Raw genomic sequence first — 17,231 nt, 5'->3', positions numbered from 1 at the left:
TATAGATAAAGTTTTACCAGGGCTGTAATTTTACTCTTGCTAATAGAGCAGGTAATTAATGACACCTATCCTGAAAAAAAAAATAACTCTTTCACCAGTAGGCATGACACAGAAAATGCAGTAGAAGCAATTTTACTGCAAACTGCTATGTAATTTATAATAGTGTTGTATATAATATATATGTATATTCTTTCAATTTGTTGCCCTAAGATAATCAATAATAATCCTGAATTCAGCTGTTCATAGTCTGAATGTTACAAAGTCTATAGTCAATTTGTCTGAATTATTCAGGCCCTTCCTGCAGCAGCCTCTCATGTGAGAAGTAGACAGTTATGCTGGGAGTCAGAGTCATGAGCAAGTAGGAAAATCATCAGTAGAGGGACAAATATATTATTTTTATGCATCCCTAAAAATTATTCCAGATCTTTAATAGGTCATCAATACAATCAGGACAACTGCTGTCAGGATTGATCATCTCTTAAAAGCACTTTACACTGGCAATTTCATTTCATAATGGTTTTCAGGGGAGAGATTTAAATTATGGTAATTTTCTCTTACCATCAAAGAACATTTGAAAATTAAAACATTTAAAAGCTGTTATCATCCAACAGCACCCAAAATCAATACCTTAGGAATATCTCAAAAAGATATGTGCATCAGAGTTGATGTTGTCTGTTCAAAATTGTTTCACTTCATCACTTTTACAGTTTATTTACTTATATCTATTTTTATTTGTGTGTATATGTGTGTGTGTGTGCATTTGCACACTTATGCACTTGCCTGTGTGTGCTACAGTTCAACAACTAGTTTATTTTCTTGGGCACCATATGCCTGTTATTTCAGTTTACTGTCTATCTTTGACCAAGAACTTGATTATTAAACTAAGATTGCATACCAGTGAGCTTAAGGACCTGCCTATCTGTAACTGTCCATTGTGGTCATTAGAAATCCCTTCCTTCCATTACACTTTGGGTTTGGTTGAAGATGGGTAAGAGTCAGAAGGCTCTCAGTCTTGCATGCAACTCTTTTATTTACTGTTTTATCTTCCCAACCTGGTCTTTAATTTAAAGTAATTGATCAATAGGACAATTATTCTATGCTTCTTCCAGTGACTGAAGAACATGATTTTTTTTAAATTTTGAATATGCAGAAATATTTAGAAAAGCAAAGATGAAGGAAATTATTAGTATCTTAAAATGCATTGGGAAAGGTCTATTGACCTCCCATAGTGGCTTTTTGTGTGTAAAATTAGTTTGAAGATTTATGATTTAAAAGTCCATTGTTATTAGAAAATGGTGAGTACTTCCACTTCTGTGATTGTCATTTGCAAGGTTCTTTCCTGTGTCATTAAAAGTTTCATTTGAAATGGGAAACTATTCTTGGCTCACATTGATTACCACTAGGTAAGTCACTAAGAATAACTTTCAGGTGCTGGAGAGATGGCTCAGTGTTTAAGAGCACTGACTGCTCTTCCAGAGGTCCTGAGTTTAATTCCCAGCAACCACATGTTGGTTCATAACTATCTGTAATGAGATCCAATGCCCTATTCTAGTGTGTCTGAAAACAGCTACAAATATACTCATAAAATTAAAAAATAATCTTTATTTAAAAAATTATTTTCATAGAACAGTTGTGCTGCAATGAGCTCTATCTATTCCAATGACTTGAGGAGGCATCATTAATATGGTTACATTAATGGTTACATCATTAATAACACATAGATGGAAAATCTCCATTTCTAGTGTTGCCAAGTTATAGTGATGCTCCTGATCTGAGGACATTAGTTTGGAAAGCCCTTACTTATATTTCTCAGAGGCACACTGCAGAGTGAGAATAGATTAGTGTGATCAGTATGCTTTCCAGTTCTATACTCAGTCATGTATAAAGTTAAGTGGTTCTCTATAGAATAAGTTTTCTGGAGTATTTCAGTTGTCACTGTAAAATTCTCACCATATTTAAGACATCTTCATTTGGTTTCATTAAAAAAAAACTGTGTCATAATCCACTGGGTTGGGCATATTACAAATCTGAACAATAAAAATGGATGTTGAAGATCTGGAAAACATGGAATACATTGCTTATGGACATATGCAATTATGCAGCCATGTTATAAAACATTCTGCTAGTACAACAAGTGAGTGACCAAAACAAGTGGAATCATTTTCAAATCATGTCAAATGACGTGTGGTCACCAAAGAAATTAAATCAGGAATAAAGGCAGATTATTTGAATCACAACCTAAGAAAAAGACATATAACAATTATACCATCCAATGAAGGGCTTTAATTTATTATTTATGTAATCTTTATGTGGACTTGTTCTGACAATTAATACATTTGAAACGTGATACAATGATAATGAAAGCGAGAAGTTATTGGTGTTCTCAAATCATTTAAAAGGGTGAAGGAAAGCTTTCCAATGGTAAGGATCAAAGAAAACCTACTAAAAATTAAACAAGTTACAAATTATCTCCCCTCACACACCCCCACACACACAATACAGTGAAGAATCCAGAAAAATATATCGATCAGTACACAGTAACTCTTGGATGTTATAACTAAAGGAACTAAAGGTAAAAAAAAAAAATACCAAATTCTTTTTAAAAGTTTCTTTTAGTTAAGGTTTTTTTCAGAGCAGTTTTAACATCTTTGTTCCTTAGGCTATAGATTAATGGATTCATCATGGGAACCACAATGTTATAAAAGACAGAAGATATTTTTCCCTGGTCCAAAGACCCAGATGAGGAAGGTTTTAGATACATATATGCACCTGATCCAAAGAACAGAGAAACAGCTATTATGTGGGAACTACATGTACTGAAGGCTTTGGATCTGCCTGCTGTGGAGTTTATTTTGAGGATGCTTGAGAGGATGAAGCCATAAGAAGTAAAGACGATGAGAGTGGGTACAATGATGTTTATTCCTGATATAATTAACACCTCTATCTCATTGACATAGGTGCTGGTACAGGAGAGCTGCAGCAAAGGGAGGAGGTCACAGAAATAATGGTTGATAGTGTTTCCATCACAGAAGGTCAGTCTCAGGACACATCCAGTATGAATCATGCCATCAGAAAACCCCACCAAATATGAAGCAATCATAAGATAAGAACACACCTTAGGAGACATGACAATGTTGTACAAGAGTGGATTACAAATGGCCACATAGCGATCATAGGCCATTGCTGTCAGCACATAACATTCAGATATAATAAAAAAACAAAAGAAGTAGAACTGAGTCATGCATCCCTCATAAGAAATAGCATTCTCCTTTAGTACGAAGTTCATCAGCATCTTGGGTGTACCGACGGAGCAATAACAAAGGTCTATGCAGGACAAGTTAAGGAGGAAAAAGTACATGGGTGTGTGAAGGTGAGAATTCAGGAAAATCAAGATGATCAAAGCCAAATTCCCCATTGTAGATATCATGTATATCACCAAAAAGAGTAGGAACAGGGGTATCTGTAGGTCAGGCTGGTTTGTTAATCCTACCAAGATGAACTCAGTGACCAAGGAAGCATTTTCCAGAGCCATACTTCTCTAAAAGTATCTGTAAGAAGAAGGAAAGATGAAATTATGTAACATAAAAGAACGCACCACCAAAACTTCTCCTATGTAAGTAAGGTATGCATTAGAAATGTCTGAAATTTATTAATTTGAAAAAAAACAGTTACATATCATGATACCACATTATTCAATGGCTAGTCTATCGCTTTAAACATGAACTGTATCCTAGACCTTCAACAACAAGTCATGCAAGCTAACTACAGTACTGTCACATTCAATACAACTTTTAGAAAAACTAAGGGAGAAGGGTGAAGCAGGTTGTGCCAAGTCTCTTAACTTAGCCTCTTTTTTGGACTGGAAGAGGCTAGTGTAATAGTGCCAAATGTCATGTAAATTTAACCCTTGCAGAACATAAACAAAAAACTTAATTCTACAGATAGTTAATGGAGTGTGCTATGTGTCTAGTCTGTTAGTATAAAAGGAACCAGTAGATATTAACAGGTTAACTTCTTATACAATAACACAAATGGTTTATTGTGTATACCTCAAAGTGTAGCAAGCTTGGACAAGGCAATAGAGAACTATCTATTGTTTTAATAGTGAGTTGAAAGGATCACTTTTAATAGTGTTTATGAGGTTTAGATGCGCCTCTCTCTGACTCAGTCTGTTACTAGCTCAGTCGGTCATCTGTCCATGCGATTCCTTCTCTCTCTCTCTCTCTCTCTCTCTCTCTCTCTCTCTCTCGTGAGTGTGTGTGTGTGTGTGTGTGTGTGTGTGTGTATGTGTTTACAAGTTGAGCTCATGCATGTATTTTCCCAGAAAGTAATTCATAACAAAATTGACAAATTGAAAAAAAAAAGAAAAGCACTTTGGTATACAGTCATTGTCAACCACCTTGCAAGTAAGAATCTCCAGGTAGATGATCTTTGTCAGTCAAATAGGAGCCATGCTAATAAAGTAAGGGCCATCTAAATAAGAACTCTCAGGGCCTTTAGGTCAGGCCCTGTTGCTAGGATGCAAGTCCTTAAAGTCAGCTCCAGCATTCTTGATGTGCTTGGGATTCCCAGAATTACAAAAAATTCCTTTGAAAGAACTACCTTCATTTCCTGGTTTCTTGTTGATGGTTCACTCTCCAGTTTAGTTACCAGGCCTTTCTCAACAACAACAACAACAACAACAACAACAACAACAACAACAACAGCCACCAAACAACCAAACAAAACATAAAATAAAATAAAATAAAATAAAATAAAATAAAATAAAATCAGAAGTGAGTTCTAGCTATTGAAAAGAACTTGTTGATTAAGATACCAAAAGTAACTCCAGGTTTACTGATTCTATAGAAATCTTCTGCACTGTTTCCAGAATATTTCCTAGTGAATTTTGGTTAAATCTTATGACTGTACAGATTGGAAAGAAAGGAATATCTTGGGTGCTGGGCTTCAGCTCAATACGAAGCCATTTTGCAAACAAAATGAGCTCAATGCATAAAATGGAAAATACTTTATGACCTCTATGATATGTATAATCCAAGAGTTTTGTCCAGACACAAAGATCATAGGATGTTGGTTACTAGAGTAAACGAGAGGGGAAAAAAGTCAGAGTTAAAGAGTAAATGGAAGGTATATGTCACTGTGTAAATTGATGAATAAAAAAATAAGGTACGAATACAAGATGTTGGTTTTAACCTACAAGGACTATATACGAAAAAGAAATCCATTCAATTGGGAAAGATGCCTAGACCTAGAGATCTACTGTTTAACATACTAACAGGAACAATGCCCCATTGTCATCATGAATTTGTTAAGAGGGCATATCTTAAGGTTACCTTGTTACTGCATACATATTGAAACAAATTAAAGCAGTCCTATGTTCAAAAATGTTACCTTAAAATCAGTTCCATTTTTAAGCATTTTATAAACACATTGGTCAAAACAAATTTGTCTCACATGAACATTTTAGAGTTTAGAGATATCTAAGTGAAAGGGCCAATTAAAAAGTAAAATACCATCAGAGGATTCAAAACTTATCCTCCTTTGGTAATAAAAATGTGCTTGCTTACTTGCAGGCTTTATTTTCCATGGTATCCTGAGGAGGAGTTAGATGCTCTTGATTCCAAGGTGATGCAGTACAAAATTAATATCCTATACTCATTGGAAACCTTTCTGAACTACCGTCGTAGTTCACAAAGCTATTCCCTAACTCTCTGAAGAATAACAGGAAAGCAAGCAACTCTTCTTTTTATCATGCTGGCCACTGGAGAACACTGGATATTTTACATAGATTACATACTACTCTCCTACATGTGGCTATGGTTAAGGAAGGGACTTTCTCACTCTGATCTCTGGACACAGGCCTCAGATATAAAGAGGAAATGGTGCTATTGCATTTGCATGTCAGACTGTGATGTGTGTCTAGACCTTTAGGGACCAGTTCTCTCTTCAATTACGCCTTCTCCTAAGGGAATGTACTTCCTTTCTGCTACAACCAATACTGAATTCCCATCAGACAGTTGCCTTATTTCTTTAGGGAAATCTGCTGCTTTTGTTCTTTCTCCTTACTCCCATATCCTTGTACGGCAATGTTCCTCAGAGTCTATTTCCATTATTGTCTACTGTCCAATTATTTTTGTGTTTTTTTTCAAGGAAGTCACCCTTTATTAAATATTTTTTTCTCATGGCCATGCCTTGCTATTATAGATCTGCATAAAACTCAGAAAGTCATCCATGCTAGGCATGCACTCTACCACTGAGCAATATATCCAGACCTCCAAAACCCTAAAATCACATTTATTGCTCTGTGTGAAGTAGAATAGTCTTGAATTTACACCACTCAAGAGGTAGAGGCAGGCAAATCTCTGTGAGTTCAAAACTAGCCTGGTTCTACATATTAAATGCCAAGCCATTCAGGTCTACATTATAATATATTTTCTTAAATAAATAAAAATAAATAAAATAAACAAACAAACAAAATCACATTTATGGTGTTGCAACTCAACTTAATTTTTTTTCTTTTCTTTTTTTCGGAGCTGGGAACCGAACCCAGGGCCTTGCGCTTGCTAGGCAAGCGCTCTACCACTGAGCTAAATCCCCAACCCCTCAACTAAATATTTTTAAACAATTATGAAAATGTTCTGAGTGGGTGCCCCGCTTGGTCATTAGCAGTTTAGTAACAAGATGAAAATTTCTTCCCAGTAAAAAACTTGTTATTAAATGGTTAAAAAACAAGCAAATGATAAACTTTAATCAATAAGTAAGCATATTATCTATATATTAATGAAAGTAGTGAAAATTTAATCACATGTAAGTTTGACTTATTTTTGTTTGTGGGTTTTTTATTCTAATTTCAACATTTGAAAATTACTGTAGCCTAGTACATTGGTGGAAAATCGAGCTAGAAAGGGAAGGTGTATACAAATGAAAATGCAAATTAAATTAAGGTATATTAAAACAACTTTGATATTTCTTCACATTCCAGTCAGAATGACAGTTATCAAGTAATCAAATGAAAGCAAAGGGTAGATTTAAGTAACACCTGAAGGTGGACTTGTAGTCTTCACACACACTTACAAGCTATAAATATGTATAAAGTTCTTCCAAGGTGTAAAAATCCCAGAAGATACTATTCATTTTTATTTTTATTAAACAGTATTTTAAATTATATATGTATGTATATATGTATACACTAATGAAAATACGTAATTTTTCTGAAGCACAATTCATCAGGTATTAAACTTAGTTTTTAATGACTATGTCTACATTAATTAGAAATTGTGTAAACAAATGATACATTTTTCTGAGATTTTATTTTTAATTTAAAATAAAGACCGATGTATGTTGTTTATGAGCAACAATGCTAGATAATGGATATCCACGGTGAAGTAATTAAATTGAAATGAAAAATTTATTCTTTTAAAAAGTAAAAAAAAAAAACCAAAAAACAATAACCAGAGACACCGTGTGGTATACATGATCTGCTTTCTTCTTAATATCTTCTACACAGCTCCCTATACTTCTAGTAATTATGATTCTATTACAAAGTGAGAAAGCACCTATTATTTGTCATTTTTGGTTTTAGATGTGAAAAGTTTCATTGGTTTATAACATAAAATTTACTTTTCTTTGAGGTAAGAAATAGCCTGGGAGACAAAGTATGGAACAATAATGAAAATTGAAAATTATTTGTGATTTTATTGCATCGTGGATATGGTATCAATCGTTTAGAGCACCTGTTAAATTATGCTGAAAAAACAGAAACAAAAATAAAATTATCCATATATTATAAAGAAGTTTACCAAACTGTACATTGACATAGAAAAGATTTTCACTGAAAAGACCAAGAAAAATTTAAATATTCCAATTTTTTAGGATTATTGATTCTAATTAGAATTTGTCTTTTCTCTGAAACTTAATCAATGATTTCCTTAACGCCACCTTGACATCTTTGTTCCTCAAACTGTAGATCAGAGGGTTGAGCATGGGCCCAACATTAGTGTAGAAAACTGAAGATATTTTTCCATGTTCCATAGATCCAGAAGAATATTTAAGATACATGAATGCAGCTGATCCAAAGAAAAGAGAAATAGCCATGATGTGAGAGCTACAGTTACTGAAGGCTTTTGACCTTCCTTGTGTGGATTTGATGTTTAGAATATTGGCAAGGATGAAAACATAGGAGATGAGGATTGTACAGCTGGGGACTGTGATGTTAATACCCACAACTACAAGAACAACCACCTCGTTGACATAAGTGCTGGTACAAGAAAGTTGGAGGAGAGGGAGAATGTCACACAAGTAATGGTTGATGAGATTGGCATTACAGAAAGTCAGTCTGAGCATGCAGCCTGTATGGACAGAGGCTCCAGCAAACCCCATCCCATAAGCAGCAAAAGATAGAATAGAACAGACCTGAGGGGACATTGAGACCTTATATAGCAGTGGATTACAAATGGCCACATAGCGATCATAGGCCATTGAGGTCAACATATAGCATTCAGAGATGACAAAAAAGAGAAAGAAAAACAGCTGAGTCATGCACCCCTCATAGGAGATGGAATTCTTCTCAGAGACAAAGTTCATCAGCATTTTGGGGCTGAAGACAGAAGAGTAGCTGAGATCAATGAAGGAGAGGTTGAAGAGGAAATAGTACATCGGGGTGTGCAGGTGAGGATTGAGGCTAATCAAGGTGATCAAGCCAATGTTTCCCACCACTGTGATTATGTAGATTATTAGAAACAGGTAAAAGAGAGGCAGCTGGAGCTCTGGAAGGTCTGTCAAACCAGCAAGAATAAATTCAGTCACAAAGGAGCCATTTCCTGCCCGCATGCTTACCATTGAAAATCTAGGAGGGAAGAGAATTTTATTAATGGATGGACCAGCTCTGATCCAAGATTTTGACATTAGCTGAATTTAGCACAATTAACAAAAGTTATGCTTTGTCATCTAAATATATTATCACACTATCCCATTATAGCAAATATGAGTTAGTCCATGCTCATCTTTATAACCTGAATACTACAATAATATTTTATCCTTGCCTCAACCTATTGAGGTAGTGTGCCTGACTTGCATGCCTGTTCATTAACTTAGGTGGTGGTATGTGATCTAAAAATAACACTGTCATCGATCTGGTCCTTCAACTCCCATTCCTTAGTTGAATTAGACATTCTAGTTCTCCTGTGGTGTGCATAAACAGTGAATTCTGGTAGGGCATTTGACATACAGATTCATTCTTCAGTGTGTGAGGTTTCCATAGCTCTTACTACTAGGCTCTATGAAGATAACAATGGATAGCAGGTATAGAGGATATCCACAGTAGCTCATTTTACCTTTTTAATAATAAAATATCTAATTATATTCTTCAGTGTTTCTTCACATTTTTTTCTATTCTATCCTAGCTTAACATAGAGATAAAGAAAGGTTTTGCTTTCAGTGGTTTACAAAGGTATGAAAGAAAAAATAGTAATTAATGTGGGTGTAGGTTTCATTAGTTATATATATTTTTAGTGACCAAACTCTATTCTTATTATGTATAAAGTCTTTCTGTACATGGCACTTTAGTATATTGTTTAAAATGAATACACCGTGTTTGCTATGGTAGCTTTGTATTTCATATGTCACCTGGAACTATTATGTTTGTCTGGCTATTTGACTGAAAAGGAAACCAATACAGCAAAGAGGCAAAACATTCAGGCAACCACAGAGTCTGAGCACTGGAGTACCGATTCATTGATGTTGTTTGCTGTTCAATGTAATAAGTACCCTCTTTTTTACACACAAAAGGAATTGTAGACATGAAAAGAAATGAATGAACTCACCTCTTCTCGTTTTTGAACCGCTCTCTCTCTCTCTCTCTCTGCACCTCACCTCCACTCTATCCAGGTTATAGAATTGGAATCAAATGACAATTAAAAGTGACCAGATATCATCACAATATCCTATAGGGCAAAAGTATCATAGCACAGGTCTCACCATCTGAATGTTACAGAAGTCACTCTGAGATGTGAATAACACTTCTAACTAGCCATTTCCCCCAGAACCTGTGAAGGAAAGTCATACATATCATGCCAGAGACACCACTTAAATATAGCACACATCCTGCTTATAACTTTTGGGCCTGATTAAAAATCTAGGAACTGGTCTCCCCAAGGAACATTCCATGGTGATCAAGTAGGAAGGGAAAAAAAACAATGTTTATGTTTAAGTAACACATCATAATACACATAATATTTTCACCACGGGTTTTCTAGTCCATCGGGCATAGACTTAGAAAGATGTAAATACAATTAACACCATTAAAATTTTCAATAATTCAGGAAATTTTCTTCTGTGCCAATGCATTCAAGGGTTTTTCCCACTTTCTTTTCCAAGATTTCATGTATCCAATTTTATATTGAGGTCCTTGATTTACTTGGACTTGAAATTTGTGCAGTGTAATAAATATGGACGTTTTCATTCGTCTACCAGTTAGACCAGTTCCATTTGTTAAAGATACTCTTTTTCATTGTATGGTTGTGGCTTCTTTATCAAAAATAAAATGTTCATATATATCTGAGTTTATTTCTGGGTCTTGCATTCCATTCCATTGATCAACATGTCTGTTTCTGTACCAGAACCATGCAGGGTTTTTGTTCTTGTTGTTATTGTTGTTGTTGTTGTTTCTTTGTTTTGTTTTGTTTTTTTAATCACTATTACTCTTTTTAGTGTAGCTTGAGGTCAGGGATGATGATTCCTGCCAGAGTTCATTTATTGTTCAGGATTGTTCTGGGTGTTTATTTGTTTATTTGTTTGTTTGTTTGTTTGTTTTTCCAAAGGATCTTGAGAATTGCTATCTCGGGGTCTATAAAAATTGTTTTGGAACTTTGATGGTGATTGCATTGAATCTGTAAATTGCTTTTGGCAAGGTGGCCATGGTATGTACTCACTTATAAGTGGATATTTCCATAAAATACAAGTACCATGCTATATTGTACAGACCCAAAGAAACTAAACAAAAAGGACAGCACAAGTGAGGAAGCATGAATCTCACTTAAAAGGGGAACCAAAGCGAGGGAACTGTCAGGAAGCAGAAGTGGAGAGAGGAAATGGGGTTCAGGCTCAGGTGTAAGGAAGGAGAGGAGAGACTGCTAGATCTCTATGAAAATAAATATAAATCTGGAACTAACAGGGATGAAGAGGTGGGAGGCATCTCCAGGAAAAGACTGAGACCTAGGATAAGAGAGATACCAAAGAATAAATTGGGGTGACCTTAACTGTGACTCACGACATTGGGAATTTGGAACCTGAAGATATGGAACCTCTTCTAGCCATGCAGAAACCCCAGTGGAGCGATAGAGACATTAACACTCCAACATAACTTTACAACATGTATCTTGTCTATAAGTAATGCAGACACGGGGATGAGAGTGGAGGAATTGCTAACTGATAACCATCCCAACTTAAGACCCATCCTGCGGACAAGCATTAATCCTGATACTTTTAATGACCCTTTTTTATGCTTGCCAGTAGATAGGAGTTGTCCTCAGAGAGGCTCTACCCAGTATCTGATTCAGACTGATACATCCACAGCCTAACAGTGGATAGAGCTTGGGAACTCTTATGAAAGAATATCAGGAAGGATTGTGGGTCCTGAAGAGGATAGGAACTCCACGGGAAGACCAACAGTGTCAACTAACCTAGACCATTGGGGCTCTCAGAGACTAAACAACCAACCAAATAACACGCACAGGCTGTGCCCAGGTCTTCAGGCATATATGTAACAAATGTTAAGTTTGGTCTTCATGCAGCCGCTGAACAACTTGAATGAGGTCTATCCCAAAATCTGTTGTCTGTATGTGGGATATTTCTTTTTTCTGGGATGCTGTCTGGCCTCAGTAGGAGAGGAAGAGCCCAGCCCTTGCAGAGGCTTGAAGTGCCAGGGTGGCAGGATACTGAGAAAGAGCCCTACTCACTCAGAGGATAAAGGAACATGGGGAAAGATTGTGGAAATGGGTGACTGATTGGGAGAGGAGAACTAAATTGGGGGTAAAGTGTATAACTAACTAAATAAAATTAAATTAAACGGTTTTCGCTAATTCTGTCTGTGGAGAATATTAGTTTTAGTAAAAAATCTGTATGTAATTGATGTAAATGTTATTTTTATGTACATTTTTAGTAATTTTATTGCATATTTACTATACAAAGTAAGGATTGCATCTAATAAACTTAGAGCATGATCACCTTGTGTTACTCATCTTATTTCTCATCTCTCCATTCTTTTTTTTTACTTCTACAACTGTAATAGTACCCAGTTCACATCTATATCTCTTTATATATCCACAAACAGCATGATGACCTTCAGTTCCATCCATTTTTCACACAAATAATATAATTTCAATACTGTTTGTAACTGAAGTAATAAACCTACATAGTGTATGATATCACATGATCTGTGTACATGCACCACTTGATGGGCACCTCTGAAGTGTAAATTCCTGATTTCTTTAGAGACTCAGTTATGTCATGTGATTTTTTTCTGGAAACTGGCTTATAGGATGATATTTTTGCAGAAGCAGACACATGGAAGGATGTTTTGCTGAAAACAGACACTTTGTGTTTTTCTGGAAACAGCCTAGAAAAACTGTATGCAAAATTTTTCCCTTCTAGTGAAGCAAACTTATGGTCCTTGTTTTGTGACAAGGCTTTATGGGTGGGTGATATTTCAAAAACAAAGGCTGGAGTACCACAGTTGAGTCTATTGGCATTAGCATTTTCAAGTCAATAGAGCCTTAACTTTCTCCAAAGAATAGGGAGGATGTAATCCGGTCCCAGTACTGGAAACTGTTTGGTGACAAGAGGTACATGTTGGGACTCCATCTCCCCCATGATTTGGAGACTTCATTAGAATTGCTTTCATATATTTTAGGAATGGTCCACTGTACTATGTTTCCACACCACACCTCAAATGTTCTTCTACTCTCACTGTCTCCCCATGTACATTCTTCCCTTCCCAACCTGACCCTCCTGTTCCACTCCCCTGCCCCCTGTTCAATTGTATAACATTGTATTCCCCTATACTAGGAAGATCTATGTGCCAACTACAGTTCTTTCTTTTATGCCTAAACCCTTTTACTCTACATATAATAGCATGCTTATTATTTATTTAATGGCTATATCTGTATATAAGTGAATAGATAACATGTTGGTCTTTCAGGGACAGAGTTATCGTGCTCAGAATAAAATTTTCAGGTGGCATCAATTTATCTGTATCTTTTTTTTTTTTTGGTTCTTTTTTTCAGAGCTGGGGACCGAACCCAGGGCCTTGCGCTTCCTAGGCAAGCGCTCTACCACTGAGCTAAATCCCCAACCCCTATCTGTATCTTTTATACAGTTATTTTATTAAGCCTTGAGTTTAAAGCATTTTGTAAAAGTGTCACACATGCACACGCGCACGCGCACACACACACACACACACACACACATACATACACACACACACATAAAATTATTAAACCTATTCTTCTGTTGAGGGACTTCAACAATTTTTGAGTACTGTGAATAGAGAAACAATGGCCATGGATTAGCATGAGTTCTTGTGGTAGGATAAAGCATCCTGTGGGTTATTGCCCAAGAGAAGCATAGCTGGATCATCAGGAAGGTTGATTCCTAACTTTGTAAGAGAGCACCATACTGAATTCTGTAGTGGATTTACAAGTTTTCACTCCTACCAGTAATAGAAGAGCATTTCCCTTACTCAATATTATCACCAACATAAGCTGTCATTTGTGCTATAGTTCTTGCCATTCTGACGTAAGATGGGTTCTCAAAGTAGTTCTGATTTGCATCTTCCTAACTAAAGATGCTGAACTTTTCTTTGTTTCTCAGTCATTTGAGTTACTTTTTCTGAAAATTCTCTATTTTGATTTCTAATCCATTTTTAATTAGGATTATTTGGTAATACCTAGTTTATCTCTCTCAGAGATGTGATAGAGATAGAGATAAACAGATATCTCCCATGCAAATGCATGAATAACTATAAAACAAAACTTTTGGTCTACAATGATATCCTACCTGCAAAATATGTTAAGGCAACAATAACACAAACCTTATGAAAGTATCCAAGCATTGTCTAATTTGACTTAAGGCCTACTCCCTGAGACAGAAGTCATTCTTAACACTGTTTGCTGACCAAGAACCAAAGTTTAGATAGACCTATCAAATCCAAGTACAAAAGAAGTAGCAAAAATAAATAGATAAATAAATAAATAAATAAATAAATAAATAAATAAATATGGACATCTAAAGATATTCTTCCATACTCATAGATTGTCAGAGAGGCTTCCTCCTTTACCAGATCAACCATCCATTACAGAGAGATCTTGGAAGAAAGAGTTCTCCATCAAATCCCTCCACTCAGACCTCATGGAACACGGTAGAAGACAGAAAGAGTATAAGAGTCATAGCAGATGAAGGATACCAGGAGTAGAAATTCCTCTAAATTAACTGAGCAGAGCTCATCTGAACTCATAGTCTGAAGTAGCAGCAGAATGCCTACATAAGTCTGCACTAGAACTCCTCCATATATATTATGGATTTCAGTGTAATGTCTGGAGTGTGTGAAGAACTTGTTTTCTGAGTTTTGAGAGTTTTCTTGTGCTCTTTTCTTTCTGTTGGTATTCCTTGTCCTACTACACTGTGATGATTTTTGTTGTTTTACTATATTCAATTTTTTCTGTTTCAGGTTATTAATATTCAAGTCTCTAGATGTACTTCCTGCTTTTTCTTTTTCTTTTTCTTTCTTTTATTTGACTTTTTATTGACATTTTAAATGTTATCACCTTCCCGGTTTCCCCTCCAGAAACTGGCTATCACATCTATCCCATGCTTCTATGAGTGTGCTCCCTCACCCGTCTATCCACCCACTCCCTCCCACTTCCCTGCCCTGACATTCCCCTAACTGGAAAATCGAGTCTTGACAGGGACAAAGGCTTCTCCTCCTATTGATGCCCAACAAGGCCATCCTCTGCTACATATGTGGATGGAGTCATAGGTCCATCAATGTGTTCTCTTGGGATGATGGGTTTATTGGGATTTGTTGTGTACTCTCTTAGAAGTCTGTTGTTTTCTAATGAGAAAAAGAAAGGAAGTGGATCTGGATGGGAGGGCACAGAAGGAGGGACTGGGAGAAGCTGAGGGAGGGGAAACTGTAATCAATATATTATATGAGAAATATCTATTTTCAATAAAAAATGTGGGAAAGGGAATTAAACACAAATGAGCTCAAGCTGTCCCAAAATTATTGTTTGTTAAAAATCATAATTACTAGTTATAATCACATCAGACAGGGACTGTGAAAAATGATAATATATATAGCTTACTTGAAATAAGGAATCTCCAATGCATGCATACACACACACACACACACACACACACACACACAGATAGAGAGAGAGAGAGAGAGAGAGAGAGAGAGAGAGAGAGAGAGTTTAAATGAAATTATCGTTTTTATGCTGATAATGCTTTCCCCCAAAGGATTTAGGCTATCAAGCAAAAATGCCAGTACAGGAATAGGAAGACCCATGTAGAGCTGTTGGCGAAGGGAGTCCAATAGACTCCAAAAAGTATAAGTATACAGCTGTTGCCCTTGGTTGCCTCCAAAAAGTTGAAAATACGATGCCTTGATGAAGATACCACACACTATAAACACAAGATGTGAAAGAATTGATCAAGATCTGGCCTGAAAGCCTACCCCACAAGGACTAGCTTTCATAGTACTACACTATTTGACAGCCAAAGAAGAGAATCAACCAATAGTATAGCCCAGTAGTGACACCTATGAATCACAGCAATGACTAACGTGGTAAGACACTCCTAAAGATAAGAAGTATCGCTCCTGAGAGACACAGCCAGAATACAGCAAATATAGAGGCGAATGCCAGCAGCAAACCACTGAACTGAGAATAGGTCCCCTATTGAAGGAATCAGAGAAAGAACTGGAAGAGCTTGAAGGGGCTCGAGACCCCAAAAGTACAACAATGCCAAGAAACCAGAGCTTCCAGGGACTGAGCCACTACCTAAAGACTATACATGGACTGACCCTGGACTCTGACCCCATAGGTAGCAATGAATATCCTAGTAAGAGCACCAGTGGAAGGGGAAGCCCTGGGTCCTGCTAAGACTGAACCCCCAGTGAACTAGTCTATGGGGGGAGGGCGGCAATGGGGGGAGGGTTGGGAGGGGAACACCCATAAGGAAGGGGAGGGGGGAGGGGGATGTTTGCCCGGAAACCGGGAAAGGGAATAACACTCGAAATGTATATAAGAAATACTCAAGTTAATAAAAAAAAATAAATAAATAAAAGCAAAAAGAAAAGAAAAAAAAAAAAAGAAGTATCACTCGGGGTTGGGGATTTAGCTCAGTGGTAGAGCGCTTGCCTAGGAAGCGCAAGGCCCTGGGTTCGGTCCCCAGCTCCGAAAAAAAGAACCAAAAAAAAAAAAAAAAAAAGAAGTATCACTCATATCTAAGAAATAAGAAGCAGCTCTCTAAATGGATTAAGGTCAGCTCAATAGAAGGATATAATGCCTGATACTGAAAACCAAGCCAATCAGCAGAGCTAGTGAGGTTATGGATTCTAAAGCAGAACATACAATCACCACTTTATTAAAACAGCATAATTATTCTTACCTCCGTTCTAAATACTTATCCTTGTACCAAACCAATATGTATGCCTTGCAGCACCAATCAATGAAGCTTCTCTTTGTAATAAGTGAAGAACACTACGAGTGGTAAAATTGTAGAGAACAATTGACCTTTAGTTCTGAGTCCCAATTTATTAATCTGCAACCCAATTCCTGCACCTAAGCCTTAGGGAACACCAGAAAAATGGGAACAGTAAGACTATGAGACAGAGTGTTGGGAAGTCTTTTGTAAGACTGAGTTGACTAGATATGACATGCTCACAATATTTCAACAATACTTATGCCTAAACAAGACCTGAACAAGTAAAACAGCCTCTTAGTAGACAGGCAAACGTGGAGGGGAAATTTCATAGGCACCACATCTAGACAAATTAATGCTTACAGTAAAAAAGAATTCGTTTTCTCCAGCAATAAATTGTCTTACTAGTTGCCAAATACCAAGTCATATACCCTGAAATTATTCAGTCAAGCAGCACTAAACAAAATCACCAGGATAGACATAGACATCTCTCTCTCTCTCTCTCTCTCTCTCTCTCTCTCTCTCTCTCTCTC

At 36.5% G+C, this 17,231-nt stretch overlaps 2 protein-coding genes across 2 annotated transcripts; both read right to left on the bottom strand.

Annotated features, from left to right (window-relative positions):
- Positions 1-2,599: 2,599 nt before the first annotated feature.
- Or8b44b (olfactory receptor family 8 subfamily B member 44B) lies at positions 2,600-3,532 on the bottom strand. Its single transcript, NM_001000445.1, has one exon. The coding sequence runs from the start codon at positions 3,530-3,532 to the stop codon at positions 2,600-2,602; it is 933 nt and encodes a 310-aa protein (NP_001000445.1).
- A 4,355-nt stretch (positions 3,533-7,887) lies between these two features.
- On the bottom strand, positions 7,888-8,838 carry Or8b3c (olfactory receptor family 8 subfamily B member 3C). Its single transcript, NM_001000813.1, has one exon. It carries the CDS (start codon positions 8,836-8,838, stop codon positions 7,888-7,890), a length of 951 nt encoding a protein of 316 aa, NP_001000813.1.
- Positions 8,839-17,231: the final 8,393 nt, after the last annotated feature.

Source organism: Rattus norvegicus, chromosome 8 (genome assembly GCF_036323735.1).
Source record: "Rattus norvegicus strain BN/NHsdMcwi chromosome 8, GRCr8, whole genome shotgun sequence".
Taxonomy (NCBI): domain Eukaryota; kingdom Metazoa; phylum Chordata; class Mammalia; order Rodentia; family Muridae; genus Rattus; species Rattus norvegicus.
This window is presented reverse-complemented; position numbering and strand designations above follow the sequence as displayed.